The sequence below is a fragment of the Vidua macroura genome, chromosome 14, assembly GCF_024509145.1.
Source record: "Vidua macroura isolate BioBank_ID:100142 chromosome 14, ASM2450914v1, whole genome shotgun sequence".
Classification (NCBI taxonomy): domain Eukaryota; kingdom Metazoa; phylum Chordata; class Aves; order Passeriformes; family Viduidae; genus Vidua; species Vidua macroura.
This window is the reverse complement of record NC_071584.1, coordinates 2,228,086-2,244,830: the sequence shown is the minus strand read 5'-3', so window position 1 is coordinate 2,244,830 and position 16,745 is coordinate 2,228,086. Positions and strand designations below refer to the sequence as shown.

Here is a 16,745-nt window from a genome sequence, read left to right as displayed (position 1 = left end):
GAAACACATGGCTTTAGTATGTAAGGCTTTTTAACTCATGAAATAGTAAAACTGTAGTGGCAGCTTCCAGGACTTTCAGTCCAAATTTCAGCGTGCATTCAAAAGGAATTGGGGTAAAAGAGCAAATAGTCCTGTGGTGAACCTTGCAGTACAGAAATTTGTGATACTTTTTAATAGTCTTCAGAGCATTTTGTGAGTATAACTCACCCCCTGAGATCCAATCTCCTCTAGGATACTTGATCAGTAATAATGTTGAGGAGAAGGAATGAACCTATTTGTAAACTTAGACCAGTTATGCTAAAATGAGGATTAAATGGAGGAAGAAAACTGGGGAGAATATATAAAACTATAGTACAGATGAAATTTTGTAATGCATTTTGAAATGGCACTTGTTCAAAAATGGGACTACATTTACTAAAATACAAATAAAAGCCACATAGTGGCAAAATAAAGGTGTTATCATCCTTAAATCAGAAAAAAAAAAATTCAAGTCAAATTAAAATCAAAATTGTTCAGGATTTGCCCAAAGGAAATTAAAACTGAGCAAAGTATGGAGAGGGGCTTGTTTTTCCAAAACCACTTCTTGTCAAGAATTTGTGTCCTACTTTTTATTTTGTTACAGCACAGAGAAATGTATTATTTTCTGGGTTCTAAACTTTGTTACCCCCATAAAGTGATACCAATTCCTTTACTAGGACAGGGAGAAAAGGATGAGTGCTGTGCAGCCTAATAAGGAATGTAAGTTTGTTTTTTTTTGTTTCACGGTGCACATTAATCCTTAAAAAAAAAAAAATGCAAATAAACTCTGCAACTCTTGCCAAACAGCCTGGCCTTATCTCCTTCAAGAGTTCGTTCACGGTTGGCGCCACAGCCGCAGCTGATGGTTTGTGAGTCAGGAGCACACGAGGCTCTGCACTCTTGGTCAGCTCGGTGTCCCTGGGACATCCCTGGAAGAGTTCTCCCACCACACACCCCCCTGGAGATGTGACCGTGGTACAGCCCAGAGAACTGCTCCTTAAGAAGCCGAGGGATCCGTGTTTGCAGGAGCCACTCTGGAGTTCCATGTGCCCCAGCAGCGGCTGAGCCCAGCCAGGTGAGTGCCTGACTGGTGTTTCCTGATTAACACCTTTGTCACCAGGAAAGAAAACTCTGTGTGAACCCTAACGAGCCAAGGGAGAAAATGCTTTGGATTACTTGAATTGTTTAACATATAGTTGTTTCAGAAAGTCATAGCTCTGTGCTAACTCTGAGCCAAACTTTATTGCAGGATTTATTACCAAAGCATGGGTGCTTTCCTTTCTTCTCAGATAACCAGTTCCACTCTTCTCTCTACAGGCATCCTTTACAGTTATTCCAAAGAAAGGGTCCAGACTGAGAAAGTGTGATTTGATCTCTGCTCATATAATTCCATTTGCCATGCTGTCTCTGATCTTCCAAAATATTGTCAGTTCTCACTGTGGATTCTTTCACTGTGAAATTCAAGGGTTTTTTTGGTGTTTTTTTTTTTACTTTATTTCATTGTTCTTGGGAAGGAGAGGTTTTTGTACTGTATCTAAAATAACTGATAAGTGGGTATATAAAATAATGGAGTGGCCTGATAAGGAGTTACTGATTAATTTGCAATCCCTTTATTTAAACTAACTTTTATGAAAAGGCAGAATGGAGAGGAATTCTGGAATTCTGAAGAAAGCTGTTTCCTGTGGTTTCAGCACAAAGCCTTGGCTTGCATGAAAGTGACAATGCTGTTTGCATTTTCTTCAGAGTTTTTAATAGATCATTTGACTGGATTAATGTTAACCTCTCTGATGTTAACTGAAAATGTGTCTGATTTTGAGGCTATACTGGAAGCCACTGAAGGACAAGGTTTCTTGAAGCATGAGGACACCTGTGCACTTTGGAAAATCCTGAAAGGAGCCAATGGTTTTGTCTCTGCAATGATCTTAAAGAACTTCAGGATTTTGTTGAAGGCTTCACCTGGAAATCAGGTGGAGGCAAAAATCTGGTCTGCTGCTAATGCCATTGCTTTTTAAATCTTTGCCCTTGCCCGAGGGGAGAGAACAGTTAAAAGTGTTTCACAGGCAACTACTGGGGATAAACTCCCATGGGAAAGGCAAGGAGGGGAGAGAGGGAGTCCAGCCAGAGCTTATCCTCTCTGAGTGTGTTCTGCCAGGACTTTGAGTGGTTTTGCCTATGAAATCAGCATTGTAGTGCTGAACAATCACAGGTGTGTATTGATTTCACTCAGTTCTCAAGCTGAAAAGATCCCACACACCCCTGACCCTCAGCCAGCCCTACAAATGTGGGGTGTTTCTGCTCATGCCAGATGCAGCTGTTCCCCCTTGGGCACAGTCACCTGCAAGGGCAGCTTTTCTCAGCAGCTGTTTGCTTCTGTACTCCCATCCTGAAGGGTCAGAATGAGTTTGCACTTTATCTCTCCAGGAACTGGTGAGATAGAGAGATGGAGAGAGAACAAGCTGTGAAATTCAGTGACAGGTTCTTGGCAGAGCTCCTGCTCCACTCCTGGGCTGAGGAAATGTCAGGCTTGGTCCTGATCCAGCACCCTCTCTCTGCAGTGCAATTTGAATTCTGACTCCCAGCTGGAGTACCACAGAACCTCTCCTATCCCAGTGAGACCTGAAAGAAAAACCAGGTTAAGCACTGTGCTGTTGCAGTCCTAGTGTTGTAATTAATTTTATGGAAAAAAAAAAAACAAAACTTTGTTTTATAGCCTGTTGATTCTGCCAGGCCATGATGCTGTCTGTGAAAGCAAACAGCTTGTGGGCTCCTGATGTCCAGTTACTCTCCCCCACATTCCTGCCTAGAAGTGACAGGATATGGGCAGATACTCCCAGATGAAAATATGTGCTTTCCTTTCTCGATTTGAAGTGTGGCAAAAGTGCACAGTATAACAAGTTTGGCACAGTCCTGTTTCTGCAAGAAGGCAAATGCTGTGTCACCTTCCCGTAGCTCATTCTTCAGCTGAGCTAACAGAGAAACCTTCTTTAAATGCCTGTAAAAGTCCTGAGTTTTTTTATTATCCTGAGGCCATAAAACAGTCAAATTAACCTTATTTTGTTGGAAAATCCAAATACTGGATGAAAGAAGGGTTAATGCTACACACTCATGGCATCCCCAGAGCACACAATAACTTGGTGCTTCACCCAGTCAGGAAGAGCACTGCCATCCAAAACTACTGAGAACCCTGGATCACAGGCATTAATACTGGACAGGGTGCTATTAAATTATCCTGTGCAGCAAATTTGATCAGAATTTATCAGATTCTTACTAATGCAATTGCACATCCACACAGCATGGATTTAACACTGACTTTATACATTTTTATTGGCTTATGCAGAGGAAGAGAGGAGATCCAGTCCGGCATAAAGCCTCCCAGTTAATGTCTTGAGCTGTTTAAAGAATTGGAATGAGTAAATTTCTCCAGAAGAGATGCTTCTACTGCAGCAGTAGCAGTGGAACAGCCAAGATCATGAAACCACAGTGTTTATGAAGTGGAAGATTTTCAACTGCTTTAAGTTCCCCTGCACTTAATACAGATTTGCAAAGTCATTGTGTTGTAAGGACCTGTGATCACTCTGCACAGCAAGAAAGAGCAATAACCTTTTCCAGCTGGAGATCTGGAAGTTCCTTTAATTAGTTTTACAGAAAACCAGTTCAGAGTAATTTAAAGCTTTTGGCTATGGGCCTGCTGTTTTGGAGACACTCACTGGTTTGATTGTTCTGAAGCAAACTGTGGAGAGAGAGATGTTTGAGAAAATACAGAGCTATGTTTGCAAACAGTGAAATACTTGAGTCGCTGTTTTGCTCTCCTAGTCCAAACAGTGGCCTTGAGGTTTGGTGAGGAGTCGGTGTTGAAGGAGCAGAGTTTGGAGCTGGGAGGTTTTTGTGTGCTGTTAAGACAGGCACACAACTGCAGGTACAAAAGAGAAACCCGAGAACCAGGTGTGGCTGTTACTCCTGCTAAGGTGACAACTTGGTATCTGCAGATGGATAATAATCTTCAGACTGGGTTCATACAATAACAGAATGGTTTGGGTTGGAAAGCTCATCTCATTCCACCACCCTGGGCAGGGATATCTTCCAGGCTGCTCTAAGTCCAATCCAACCTGGCCTTGAACATTTCCTGTGATGGGGAGTCCACAGCTTCTCTGGGCAACCTGTGCCAGTTCTCAGGAAAGAATTTCTTCCTGGTATCCTAATCTAAACCTCCCCTCTTTCAATTTAAAACCACTTCCCCTTGTCCTATCACTCTCTGCCCATGTAAAAAGTTGCTCTCCCTCTTTTTTATAAACTCCCATTAGAAACTGAAAGGCTGCTCTAAGGTTTCCCTGGAGCCTTCTCTTCTCTAGACTGAGGCAGCCCAGCTCTCTCAGCCTGGGAGGCTACCCCAGAGCATGGAATATGGCTGTGTGCATCATTTCTGGCACCCCTCCATGGCCTTCCCAGAGAGGGGCTCCTGAACCAGCAGGAATGTGGGCCTGAACTCAGGATTCACTTCTGGAAGACACAGTTTCATTTTCAAAGCTGTGTCCAACTGCGGCCTTAAATCCTGCCTGAAATGCACTTTGCCCTTTTAGTCCTGGTGCTGTGCATGGAAATTCCTTGGAGTCCTACAGCTGGAACAGCAAAGTGGGGTGTGTGATAGAATTTATGTGTTACAACACATCAGGCCTCCTCCTTGCAGAGGAGTTTCATCTGGCACCGAGGACCCTCTGCAGCTGCTTGGCCTCTGGGGCTGAAAGTGCTGGGTTTGGTTAGGAAAGACCCAGCCCTGCTGTCCCTGCACCCCTCGGGCTGGGATGGGAGTGGGAGGGATGGCTGGGCTTAGCAGCTGCAATAACTGCTCTGCCTGAGTTTTTACCCTGCATGTCACTTGGTCACACAGAGTAACAAAGCTGGGATGAGAACAGGTGAATTCTGTTCAGGTTGGTGTATTTATTGCATGAATTCAAGGATAAGGAGGGTGTAGTTATCCCTCACACACCTGTCTGGACAGTCAGTGCTGTTTGTTGTGGATCTCCTGTGTAGCAGCTGAGGGGGAGAAAGGTTAAGACAGGGAAATGTGAGCTTAAAGAGACACTGTTGGGTAGTTTAACACTCAAAGCTTACCTTAACGCTCTGGTGAATACCTGGATTTCAAGTGAATGTCCCTTTAATTTATGGCTGCTCCTAAGGCCAGGAGCTGGTATTTGCCCAGTGCTGAATGTGATTTAGCTGTGCTCTGGCTGGCTCCGGCAGAGGAATCACCTCTGAGAGTAAACTGTAAGTAAAACTGAGATTGTTCTGTGGTCAGGCTGAAGAGGGGATTCTGCACCAGCTCCACTTCACTCTTCTGCTGAAACCCTTTTTCTAATCAGAATGGGAAACTCTGGAAAAACAGAGGGGCAGAGAAAAACTTAAAAGCTGAGAGGCCGAAAGCTCAGTGACGTGAGACCTCCTGTACTTCTGCTGATACCACGGGGGATTGGGTGACCTGTAGAGCTCTTCAGCATTTTCACCCCCTTCTTTTCTCCTCTGTCCCTCCCCTGGAGTGGTCCCTTCTCTCTGCAGAATGACAGAGTGTCTCTGAGCTGGGCTGCAGTATTTTTAGGACTGCATTTCTTAGTCCACTGTGCACAGCTGATTCTGTATCACATGGCAGAGCAGGGAGCCCTGGCAGAGCAGCTGCCAAGCCCTGCAGTGTTTCCTCAGCACTGCAAGGCTGGAGTGCCAGCTGAGCCAGGGTAAAGCTGTGAGTGTGGAGCAGGGGATGCTCTACTACCATGTGCCCCAGCTGGAGGAGGGAGGAAGGAGTGTGCTTCTTAGTTTGGGAGCTTCAGTCATCAACTGAGGGTCAAAACCTGGGAGCTGCTTCAAAAATAAACCTTGGAATGGGAGCCAGGTCTGCCTCAGGCCATGTCCTGGTAGGTGAACACTCCAGGAGATGTGGGCTCAGCTCTGCTCTTCCATCCTCAGCACTCAAACCACCAGGCTGTTGTATAGAAACTGCACTGACATTCTTGATGGAGGGCTTTCCAACGAGAAAGAGATATTTTTATTGAGTTTAAAATGGGCAGCTCTGGGTTCCTGTGAAAGTGGGTTCTTCCTGGTTCTCCAGGTGGTGGTGGGTGCCTCTTGGGAGGGGGTGAAACATTCAGGGGCCAGCATGAGCAGCCCCGGGAGCCTGAGCCCCTAAAACACACTACAGATGTCACAGGGAGTCTGGAGAGGGGCAGGGTAAGAGACTGGCAGGAGAGGCCTCCTCCTTGTTGGTGTTTCCCGTGTTGTGCAGCCCAGGGCGAGGCAGGCAGTGCTTTATCACCACCTTCTGTGATTGCCACAGAACATTCCAGGCTGGTGTGGAATGGAGTACTCATCCTGGAAGGACTCACGATCCTGTCTGGCAGATAGGTGGGGAGAAAGGGCAGGGGAATGAGGTCATGCAAACCCTGTCTCAATGAATTAGGCAGTGACAGAAACCTCATCACCCAGGGGCTATTTTAAAAACAAATAGACTCGGTTTAGAATGTTAGATAGCTCATGGGGGATTTTAATGATCAAGAATGCCACTTATCATGAAATAATCTATATCCCACCCAAATTAGTCAGACTATTTGGTTGTGATCCCTGAGGTACCTCTGTAAAATTGAGAAGTTGTTTGACACTTGAATTTGAAGAACTGGTTTCTGGGCGGAGCAAATCTATTTGCCGTGTCTTGGGAGGCCACCTGGCAAGTGAGAGGCCTTGAGACCTTTTTTTTTTTTTTTTTTGAGGGAGATAAGTAACCAGAAAGTAATAGAATCACAAAATGGCTTTGGTGAGGAGGGATTTAAAGCCCATCCTGTCCCCATGGGCTGGGACACCTTCCACTATCCCAGGTTGCTCCAGGCTCCATCCAACCTGACCTTGGACACTTCCAGGGATCCAGGGGCAGCCACAAACAGCTTTCACTCACAAGAACAAAGACCACGATAAATTTGACATTTCCAAGTGTTCCTCGTTACTATTCTGTATTTCTCTTGCTGTGCTCACTTGCACACCTGCAAAAGCTTGGTTTAGTTCCCTGCATATTTGTGGAATCTCATCCCATTTGTGCTGCAGATGGCTCAAGGAGCACCAGCTGAGCTCCCTGCAGCTGGACACAGCCAGTGGCTGCCAGGACCATGTGGTGCCATGCTCCAGAGCAGGATGTTGGTAAATTCAACCTGCATTTGTCTTTATTGCTGTAGGCAAGGAAGGGGAGATACATCTCTAATTCCAACCTGTGTCCAGAAGGAAGAGGGAAGGACCTGACACACAGGACCTTTCCAAACAGGGTAAGTTCAGATGCTCTCACCACTCCCTCTCTTGAAGCAGAGGTAGCGTCCCTCATGTCTTCCAAATTTCAAACTACCCTGAGTGATTTCTGTAATTGATGTCTCATTTGTAAAATATTTTAAAGCAATTTATTTGAGCTCTGTGGGTGTGACCATAAACCTGCCAAGTCTGATAATCAGGATTCTGGGAATTAAGGTCTGAGAACACATTGTTTGGGTTTTTTGCCATTGTTGTGCTTTTTAAAAATACTTTTAGTTCTCATCAATTATTTGCAAATATTTTCCTCTTCTGGGAATTCAGTTCCCTGAAATGTAACATAAAGTTCAAAGACAATAGTACAAGCCAAGGTATTGCCACTTAAATTAAGATGGAGATATGTGGAAATCTGGTTTTGGTTTTTTTAGGCATAAGATTTGGAGTAGATAATTTGAGCTCTAGTGGCCAGAAGAAGAATGTAGGACAGAAAGATGGCCCAGCCCTTCTCACATGGTACAGACTGAGAGCCAAGCCTCACTCTGCTACCTTTCCAATCAATTAGACAAAGCAAAATGTTGGGTTTGTGCCTGGCCTGGGCTCTTTCCTGATAAGACTTCTGTTCAGACAAAAGTATGATCCTTATCTATAAGATCTTCTTGGGTTTATACTTTCCTAGTCTTTAACATAATCTGATTTATAATCTGGGGTTTTTTATATTATTTTAAATAAATCAGTGACCTCATTTAGAGCAAGTTACATGCTCTTTTGTTAAAGGCCAGGGAGTGGTATCAGCTATGGACTTTCACGAGCCTTCATGGTTTGTCCAATATTGATCTTATGTAGACAGGAAGATGTCTTCATCAGTGCAGCTCTTCCGAGATCAGAGGTACCACGAGCTGAAGGGGCAGTGCCTCCAGCAGGGCCGGCTCTTTGAGGATCCCGAGTTTCCAGCCTCGGATGAATCCCTTTACTACGACTCAGCAGCAAAAGGGAAAGTGGAATGGAAGCGGCCAAAGGTAATGGATGGATGTGTTTTCAGTCCTGCTGTCTCCTCCAGCACAGACACTTCCACCAAGAGGTGTCTGAGCAAAGCTGTGTTCTGTTGTGAATTGCCACCCTCTCCCTCAGCTGTTTCAGTCTGGTTCTGGTGAAGGCTTAGCAGCAAGTTCTACCCAGAGAGAGTTTTCCTTTATTGGTTGATGCCAGCTCTGGTCTCTGCATGGCTGTGCTGAATTCACAGTAGATTTTGTCTTTGACTTGTGTAAAACCTTAATTACCCACCAGTGATTTTCTGTGCCAAATGATCAGCTATTATCTGTAATCAACCAAGAATGCTTGTGTCTATTTGCCACTTTTAGTGGCATCTTAACAGGAAAACAAATATGTCATTTGCTTTGAATTGTAACTAATGTAGCAGGCATTTCAAATCATTAATACCACCTACATTCGGGGTCTGTTAGTTGCTTTGCTCTGAGGTTTTATGCTTCACATGTATTTTTAAATCAGTTCACAGCCATAAGCGAACAATTCAGAAGAACACAAACCCATTCCCAGTCTGGCTTTCCATCAGTGTCATCTGTTCTCTTACAGTGACAAGTGTAATGGAGAGGACAGTGGAAGCCTCCAGCCAGATGCACGCAGTATTTTTGCCCTTAAGCATGATGAATCACTCCTTTACTTCACCCATGTCCACTTTTGAGATTAGAGTTAATCTTCTGGAAGCACAGACTTGGGTGTCTTTCCTTAGAAAACACAATGCCAATGTGATGTCCTTCATATGCAGCTGGTGCTGTTCTGTGACAGGGGACAACAGACGAGGCTGAGCAAGGCTGGGCTCTCTTTGCCAGGATGGCCTGAGGCTGCTTCTCCTTTCCTGGTGGTGCTCATTCCTCACAGCAGCTTCTCTACTGGAATTTTAGTGAGCAGTCCAAGGGTTGCTTTCCTGCTTCTCATTTCAGTTTTCCAAGTAAGACATGAGAGTGAAGAATGGGGAGAATAAATTTGGGAAAGAAAAACAAGACATTCCAAAGTCTGGGGGTTTATTTTTATTTCTGAGCACTCTCCTGTTTATTGGAGTCTTTCATCCCCTCCTAGAAGAGGAAATACTGCGCAACCATTCTCAGTGAGGTCAGGAAGAGTGTTTGTTCTTCATAAAAGATGTGAAGCAAGAGCTAAACTCTAGCCAAGGATGCCATTTTGGGCCATTCTTGTGGGTATGAGTTTGTTCAAGGTGGTGGTCAGTGGTTTGAAGTCTGATTGTAGGTCAGTGATCAGCTTTGCATTCAATTATTACCCATGAAACATGATGTTATTGTAGGAAACCTCACATATTAATTAATGTTTTGTTTATGAAAATTTTATTATCATTTATCATAAAACCATGCACAGATTGACCTGACACTCCTGAGATGTTGAACCATATCCCACCAGTCCCTGGCTTCTGCCAGCCAGAAGTTCAGAGGGTGAATTCTGGTGCTGATGTCAAAAACACAGAACCATGGAATCTTCTAGGTTGCAAAAGACTTCTAAGATCATTGAGTCCAACACTTACCTTGACACTACTGAGTCCATTACTAAGCTATGTCCTTAGCACCAGGTCTCTAAAAAACCACTTCCAACTGAAGTGACAACCCTTTTGGTACAGAAATTCCTCCTTGTATCTAATCTAAACCTCTCCTGGTACGTGAATCCTTTGCTGGTGTTTCAGAACATTGGGCTCTGTTGATACCCCAGTTCCTCTGAGAATAAACCTGTGAAATAACAACTGAGCTGAACATGACCGTTTTAAAGGTGCAGCATCTTCCAGAGCCCTTCAGTTCATGCAGGAAGCCTACCTGGGAAGATTCTCTGTGGGGAAAACCTGCTGGTCTGTTGGAAAAAGAGTAAGAAACATTCCCTCTGGTTAGTGGACGTTCTTTCTGCCCACTGATATTAGCATCACCCTGCCCTTTTCCTGTGATTTCTCTGGAGTGTCCCCCCTCTGCCAGGCTGAAGTGGGGCTGGGGGCAGCTGTGTCCTGCCAAGAGGGGACGTCCTTGGCCACCTGTCATGGTTAACACGGCCTCCTGCTCAGCATGGGCTGAAAATACCCAGGAGTTCCTGTCACTGCTGAATGGATGCTTTGTCTTATTTTTAACTAAACCTCGGGTTTGTGTGAACTTTTTCACTGACCCCACAGAAAGGATGGAATCTCAAGGACATCTTTGTCAGTGTTAAACAAACAGCAGTGATCTCCCAAGCAGGGCAGGCAGGCATGTGAGGAAAGAGTGGGTAAGCTTGCTTCAGAGATAAACTGTGTTCTTTAGTTATTCACAAAGGAAAATAGTCTGATCCTACAGAATGAGACTCTTATCATGTGCTTTCCTGGTTTCCCCGCCTGACCCCGTGTTTTTTAAGCCCTGATTCTGCTTTCATCTGCATCTTCTCTTTATGAGAGGGCTATGATTGCACCCTGATGTTCTGGGAAGACAGAGCTGGTCTGTGTCCAGGAAAACAGCACAGAAAGACACCATGAGACAGGGCTGCTGACCTGCTTCCCCAAAAACCCCTCCTGTGTCCCAGCCCACAGAGGGACACTGCTCTGTTTGACTAAATTCCCATTAACTCCAAAGGTCAGATACCTGGCAGAAGGTGGAGCGTTGCATCTGCACAGCCCAGTGCCCTTTTTCCTGGAAACACTGCATGCCATGGGCCCCATTCTCCACTCTTCTCACCAGTTTGCCAGCCTTTTCAGGGGTGGTTATCACCATGCAAGTGAAAAGTCCAGGAAATAAGGCAGTACTATGTTCTGGAATGATACAGTGATAAGAATAGATGGAACAAGTGTCTCCCCACTTCCCAAATTGGGGTGTGTGGGATGAGCAGGTTGGTGATTTATCCAACCTTTATTTGGTGCCAGAGAATTCAGGGACTCTGACTTCTGCACCTTCACATGTTTATGGGAGGCAGCATCAGCTTTTGTTTGCTTCTAACTGGTGGGAAATGATCCGTTGTCTCAGGAGCTGAAACATCTTTCATATTTACAACCCTAAACCTTCCCCTACCTTGTTACCTGTTTACGATTTTGCTCTCATTTGGAAGGCAGAGGAAGCCTGGGGCAAATCCCTGTGTGGGCACTTAGTCTGGGTGAACTTTACAGATTTTGCATTAATGTTCTTTATTCCACAGTGACAGGATTCGTGGTCTCAGTGTCCTCCAGAATATTCAACAGTAACCCAGTTGTCATAAATTTCATGGAATGAGGGTCATGAAAGATTTGGCTGTCAGGTGTGAGCAGGCCTGGGTTAAATGTCCCTCAGATGTAATGCTCCTCATCATTTAATTCCTCTGTCTCCTCTGTAGCTGTGTCACTGTAGTCTGACCCTGTTTCCAGTTTGAACAAGACCAGAGACATCTGCTTATGTCTGGGACTCGTGTGCAGCCCAGTGGTGCCTGCAGGAGAGGGAGGTGTCCTGGCACTGCCTCAGGCTTTGAGCAGTTGCATGACCACTGCACGAGCAGTTTCAGGGCATGGAGTGGAGTGACAGCTCATCACACCCTGGGATATCTGCCAGGATGGGGCCTGGGGGAATCCAGAGCTGGAGGAGAGAGGATATTAAAGGGGAATGCCATCAGCTGGCATGGCAGTGATGTGCACTCCTCTCAGTGATGTGCCTCCTGTGAGACAAAGTGATGGGCTTGTAACAGCCCCCCTGAGCAGTGACACTTACCTGGTCTGCCAGATCCCCTCTCCATGCCCCAGAACCTTCTGGAGTGTGGCTCGTGGTTAAATTATCACTTTCCACATCTGAATGTGCCTTTTAAATTCCTTCAGGCCTTTTTTTTTTTTTCCTCTTAAAAATATGGAGCAACAGCAATCATCTTGCTTAATTAGAATAGGGGTCCCTCCCCACTTCTCCTCCTCACCCCTAAAGATTTGCATGATATAGTTACTATTTTCCTGAAAAAATTACTTATTCTGCAAAGGCTACATGTACTGAAACAACTGAAGTTTAGGCTTCTGTTTCCCTGCCTATCCCAGGATTGTCCACATTTCTCTGCTGTTGGTGGTTATTGGCTCTTGTTCAAGTGTGGGTAAACACAAGTTGCAAAGCTCTGTGTGCTGACATTCGTGTTTGCACTGGAAATAATGGCACATGTGGCATCTGGGAGGTGAGGAAATGTGTTTCAAAAGGTGCTGAGCTTCTGCTGAGCTTTGAGGGAGCTCACAAATCCTGTCGTGTGCCTCAAGCACAGCTGGGGACGCAAAGGTGGTCTCAGGTTGGAGGCTGTGTGAGCCAGTGTCTTGTGGTTTGCTTGTTTGCTGGGCTTCTCTGGGACCTGTTTGTAGCAGAAAAGGGCTGTGAAAGACTCAGCTTTGCACTAAGATGAAATCAATCCTGAACTGGCTTCTTTTCCTCATGTGTCTGTCACATCCTGGATCTCAACACCATGGATGTTGTCCTCCACAGACAGTCCAGCACCCTTCAGTGGGTGACTTTCAGACTTTCACTCCATGAGTGCAGCTGCACAGGGCTACTGGAGGATTTTAGGACTTTCTAGATGACACTGGTGATCATTTCAACAGGCATCTTGTATGCTGTAATTAGTTGTGAGTGCACTAGCAAGGAGGCTGTTTGCCACTGTTGCAAATAGCTTTCCTTGCCATTACAAGCAGATTTAGCTTGTGATCTGCAGCTATAGCTCATTATCTGTGGAAAAGTTTAAAGTCAGATATTTCTTTGTTAACTGCATGTATGTGTATATAAAGAGAATGATTGCAGTGCACCTTAATTTTTATAGAAGGGCTTAAGCCTTGCAGACTCAAAAGTGGTATAAAAGTTCACAGGCTCTGACCTAAGTTTAAACTCTTCATCTTAAAGAAATAGGAAAGCTATTAAGAGCTGAGCTCTGGGAAGCAGTCTGCCCTGGAAGACAATCACAGACTGAGGGGGAGGTTTCTGTACACATTAATCATGGTTTTTAGGTTAAAATTGTGGAGGCAGGGACCATGAAGTCCTGCAGACATGGTGCAGTTTTCTGTTAGCGTAGAGGGGGTGGGTGAGGGGACAACAACAGGCAGAAGGGAAACCACCAGAAGAAAATAATTCCTAAATGATGGTGGAGTATCTTTTCTTTCCTCATTAAGTACAAACCGTGTACCCCAAAGCTCCTGCAGACGGAGCCTGGCACTGCTGCACGTTTGAGGGGAGCTCTTCCAGCAGCCTGGGTGCTCGGAGCTGTCGAGCTGAGCTGCAGCCATCTGTCCCTGTCGCGCAGGTGTCGCTCTGCAGAGCGGGAGGAGCTGCTTGCCGAGGGCTGCCCATGGCAGGAAGGACAGGCGGCTCCCGGCGAGGAAGGCGTTAACCCCATCCCAGCTGCGGCAGCTCCGAGGTTGGCACGGCTCCCGAGGATGCAAGTGGCAGCACAAAAGCATCCTCTTCGCAGCCGTTGCCCTGGCAACCGCACATTCAAACGGCAGGATTGGCAGCGGGATCCTGCAGGAGATGGTGCAGTTGCAATTAAGTCGAATTGTCTTCACGTTGTTAGAATTAATTTGGAGCTGCGAGGGAAGGGGAGGGGTGGTGGGTGCGTGTTGGGGGTAGAACAATGAGCTGCCACCCCTCTGAGATGCCGGGGTGGGCAGGGCTTCATCGTGTTCTGGATTTCTTTAAGGGTAAAATTAGTGCTGGCACTTGGCTTCTGAACATTGGGGTTTTTTTGTTGAAGCGACTAAAAATCTGCCTGGGGAGCTTTATTTGTTTAATGAGGGTGGATTTGGTGGAGTGAGTGATCTTCTGTGAGCTGTAGATGTTCTTGCATCCTGGTGATCCACAGACTGGAGATGCAGGGTTTACTAAGGTCCCAGGGAACTGGGCTCCTGGGAGGAGGTGTCCAAAAGTGGAGGGCAGGCTCTTTCAAATCCAGGTCAAAACAAGTCTTACCCTTCCTGTGTGGCTGAAATTCTGGATCAGCTGTGTTCAGAATCTGCTTTCTTGTTTTATTTGGTGAAATCAGTTGGTTTGGATCATTTTCACCAGCAGCTGGAAATGTGAGGTCATTTTCAAGAGAAGTGTGGCCACCTGGTTTTGCCATGGGGTGATTTCACCAAATTGTCATTTGGTGTTTGAGATCCATGGGAATTCACTGAAATTCAAAACTTTCTAAAGCATTTAGCAGCCAGGATTTTGGAGGGGATGTTGAAATCGAAATGTAATTTAAATACAAGTTCTAATAACTCAAATACATATAGGATGCACTGATCTACAGAGATCAAAAAAGTAACTGGAATTCTCATTTTACCAACTAAGAATGGAAGTTCTCATAGAGCACATCATGACAGAATACCATTGTCATTATTTGTGCTACCCTAATACAATCCTGTAATCATTCTGAAGTTAAGAACAGTCTCAGCTGTTCCAAGTAATTGATCTTTTTGAGGAGCACACACATTTTGTAAAAATGGAAGGGACAAATAATGACTTTTTTTGTGGGGGGGAAATACTGGGTTAAAATACTTTTTGGTTTTAATTTTAATGTTGTAACTTTTCCCCAAATGTGCTGATAGAGCTGAAATATTTATTGGATTTTTTTTGTCTTGGAGACAAAGAAACATTTTTCAGCCCTGAAGGGCTTTCCCTTGTTGGTCTTTTAAGGTACTTAGAACAGCATGTTCTGATGGTGTCCAGCCAAACAATTCACTGAAAACACTGTGGGCTTTGTTTTGTTTTTTCCCTTCTCCCATTATTATTTTCTCCTAAGGTTTTGTGGTTGGGTTGTTTTATTTTTTTTCACTGAACATGTTCTGAAGAGAAAATGTGGCACCTACTACACCCTGGCAGGTGAAGGTAGGGAGCTCCAGGCAGCTGTTTCCTACAGTCCATTGCCCTTTCTTGGATGAGAACTAGCAAAGGTGGATTTTTTTTTTTTTTTTGGGAGTGTGTTTGTGTGTTTCACAGCTGGGAGGTTCATTCAGGATTTTTTTTTTTTTTTTCATAACTGGATGGAAAAGGAAGAACAAAACAGGAGGATTTTTGTTACATCAGGCATGTAAAATGTGCTTGACAGCTCACAACATGTGAGAGCAGCCTCCTGAGGAACCAGGAAAACTCCAAAGGAGTCTCCTGTGTTCCAGGCTAATATTATTATTCATTAATTTCTTAGCTAATCTTTTCTGGAGCCAACCTGTGGTGCAAAGGGAAGGGCCTTTATTGCCACAGCAGAAGAGCTGCCACAAAATATACCTTGTTGAATATAGTAGAAGTACTTAATAGTTGAGGAAATGTTATGTTGACCCCAGGAAAAGAGGATGGGAGGGTTGAAATGCCCACACCATGGCCACTGTGCTAATTCATGTTCAACGTGACACTGATCCTTTCTCAATGGCCATGACATCTCTGCTGCAAGCCCTGCCTCAGCCTCTGCAGGTGTTCTGCTATCACCAGGCAAACTGAAAAATGCGTGTTGACTTTGTCTGCAGGTTTGGCCTTTTGTTATTCTAAAGTAACCTTTGTCACCAAAGCCTCAAAGTAATAATTAACAGGCTTGTCTCTGGAAATCTGACAGGCATTGGACTCTGAGAAAATCATGTTAACAGCAAATATTTAATATTGGATTGCATTTTGCTAAAGAGAATTTTAAATTAAATAATATAAACTTCACATACAATTATCAATTACACAATGTAACCCCCCCAGCAAGCTGAAATCTTGATTCATTTGCAACAGCATTTCTGTCTGTGATGAGACCAGCCCAATTTCTAACACAAAAATAAAGCCTGGATGGTGTGCTGTGAGGGCATGAACCCCGAGCAGGCAGGCAGGGGTGTGTTTAAATGGATATGTGCACATGGATGTGTGTACATGAATGGGGAAGCATGATGCTGAAGGGTGAAGCAGTGCTTTGGACTTGCTTTGCCACCCCAGGGCAAACCTGAGGCATTTGGAAGGGAGACAGAGCCCCAGAATCTGTGCTGTAGAGTTTGAATGGTGGCAGTTTTATAAGGGAATTTTTTTTTTTTTTTTTTTTTTTTTTTTTGTACTAAGAGTAGTGATGGGAAGAGGATGGGTCCAAGGAGAAGTGCCTGGGCTGAGCAGTCACCTGACACAAAGGGTTGTTGCAGATATGTTGTTAAGCACTTTCTTTCCCAGCTGTTTGGTTCCTGGAGGCAGAAAGTGGAGCAGAGCTGCGTGTGGTGCTCCTCTCACACAACCAAACAAACAGGGAGGGATCTCTTCATTGCCTGAGTCCCTCCCAGCAATTTTTGCTGGCAGGGGCTGGGATTCCACTCTTGGGGGTCGTGTCCAGCTGTGTGAGCCTTGTTCAGGTCCCATTTCCCCAGGCCAGGGTCTGCAGGCCACATCCAGGCTGAGGTGAGTGCAGTGTGCTGTGGCTCTAGACCAGAAACCCTCAGAACCTGATAAAATTTCATTTCTGTGTCTGTGAAGGTCCACCAGAAACAGGATCAGGAATTCCAC

At 45.1% G+C, this 16,745-nt stretch overlaps 1 protein-coding gene across 1 annotated transcript in view; it reads left to right on the top strand.

Annotated features, from left to right (window-relative positions):
- CAPN6 (calpain 6) overlaps positions 1–16,745 on the top strand; it is a 50,357-nt gene that overhangs the window by 996 nt on the left and 32,616 nt on the right. The window contains exons 2-4 of the mRNA XM_053989907.1: positions 826–1,093; positions 7,227–7,313; positions 8,134–8,306. Coding sequence (XP_053845882.1) covers positions 8,142–8,306 — 165 coding nt within the window. The 5' untranslated portion in view covers positions 826–1,093; positions 7,227–7,313; positions 8,134–8,141. The remainder of the gene's footprint in view (positions 1–825; positions 1,094–7,226; positions 7,314–8,133; positions 8,307–16,745) is intronic.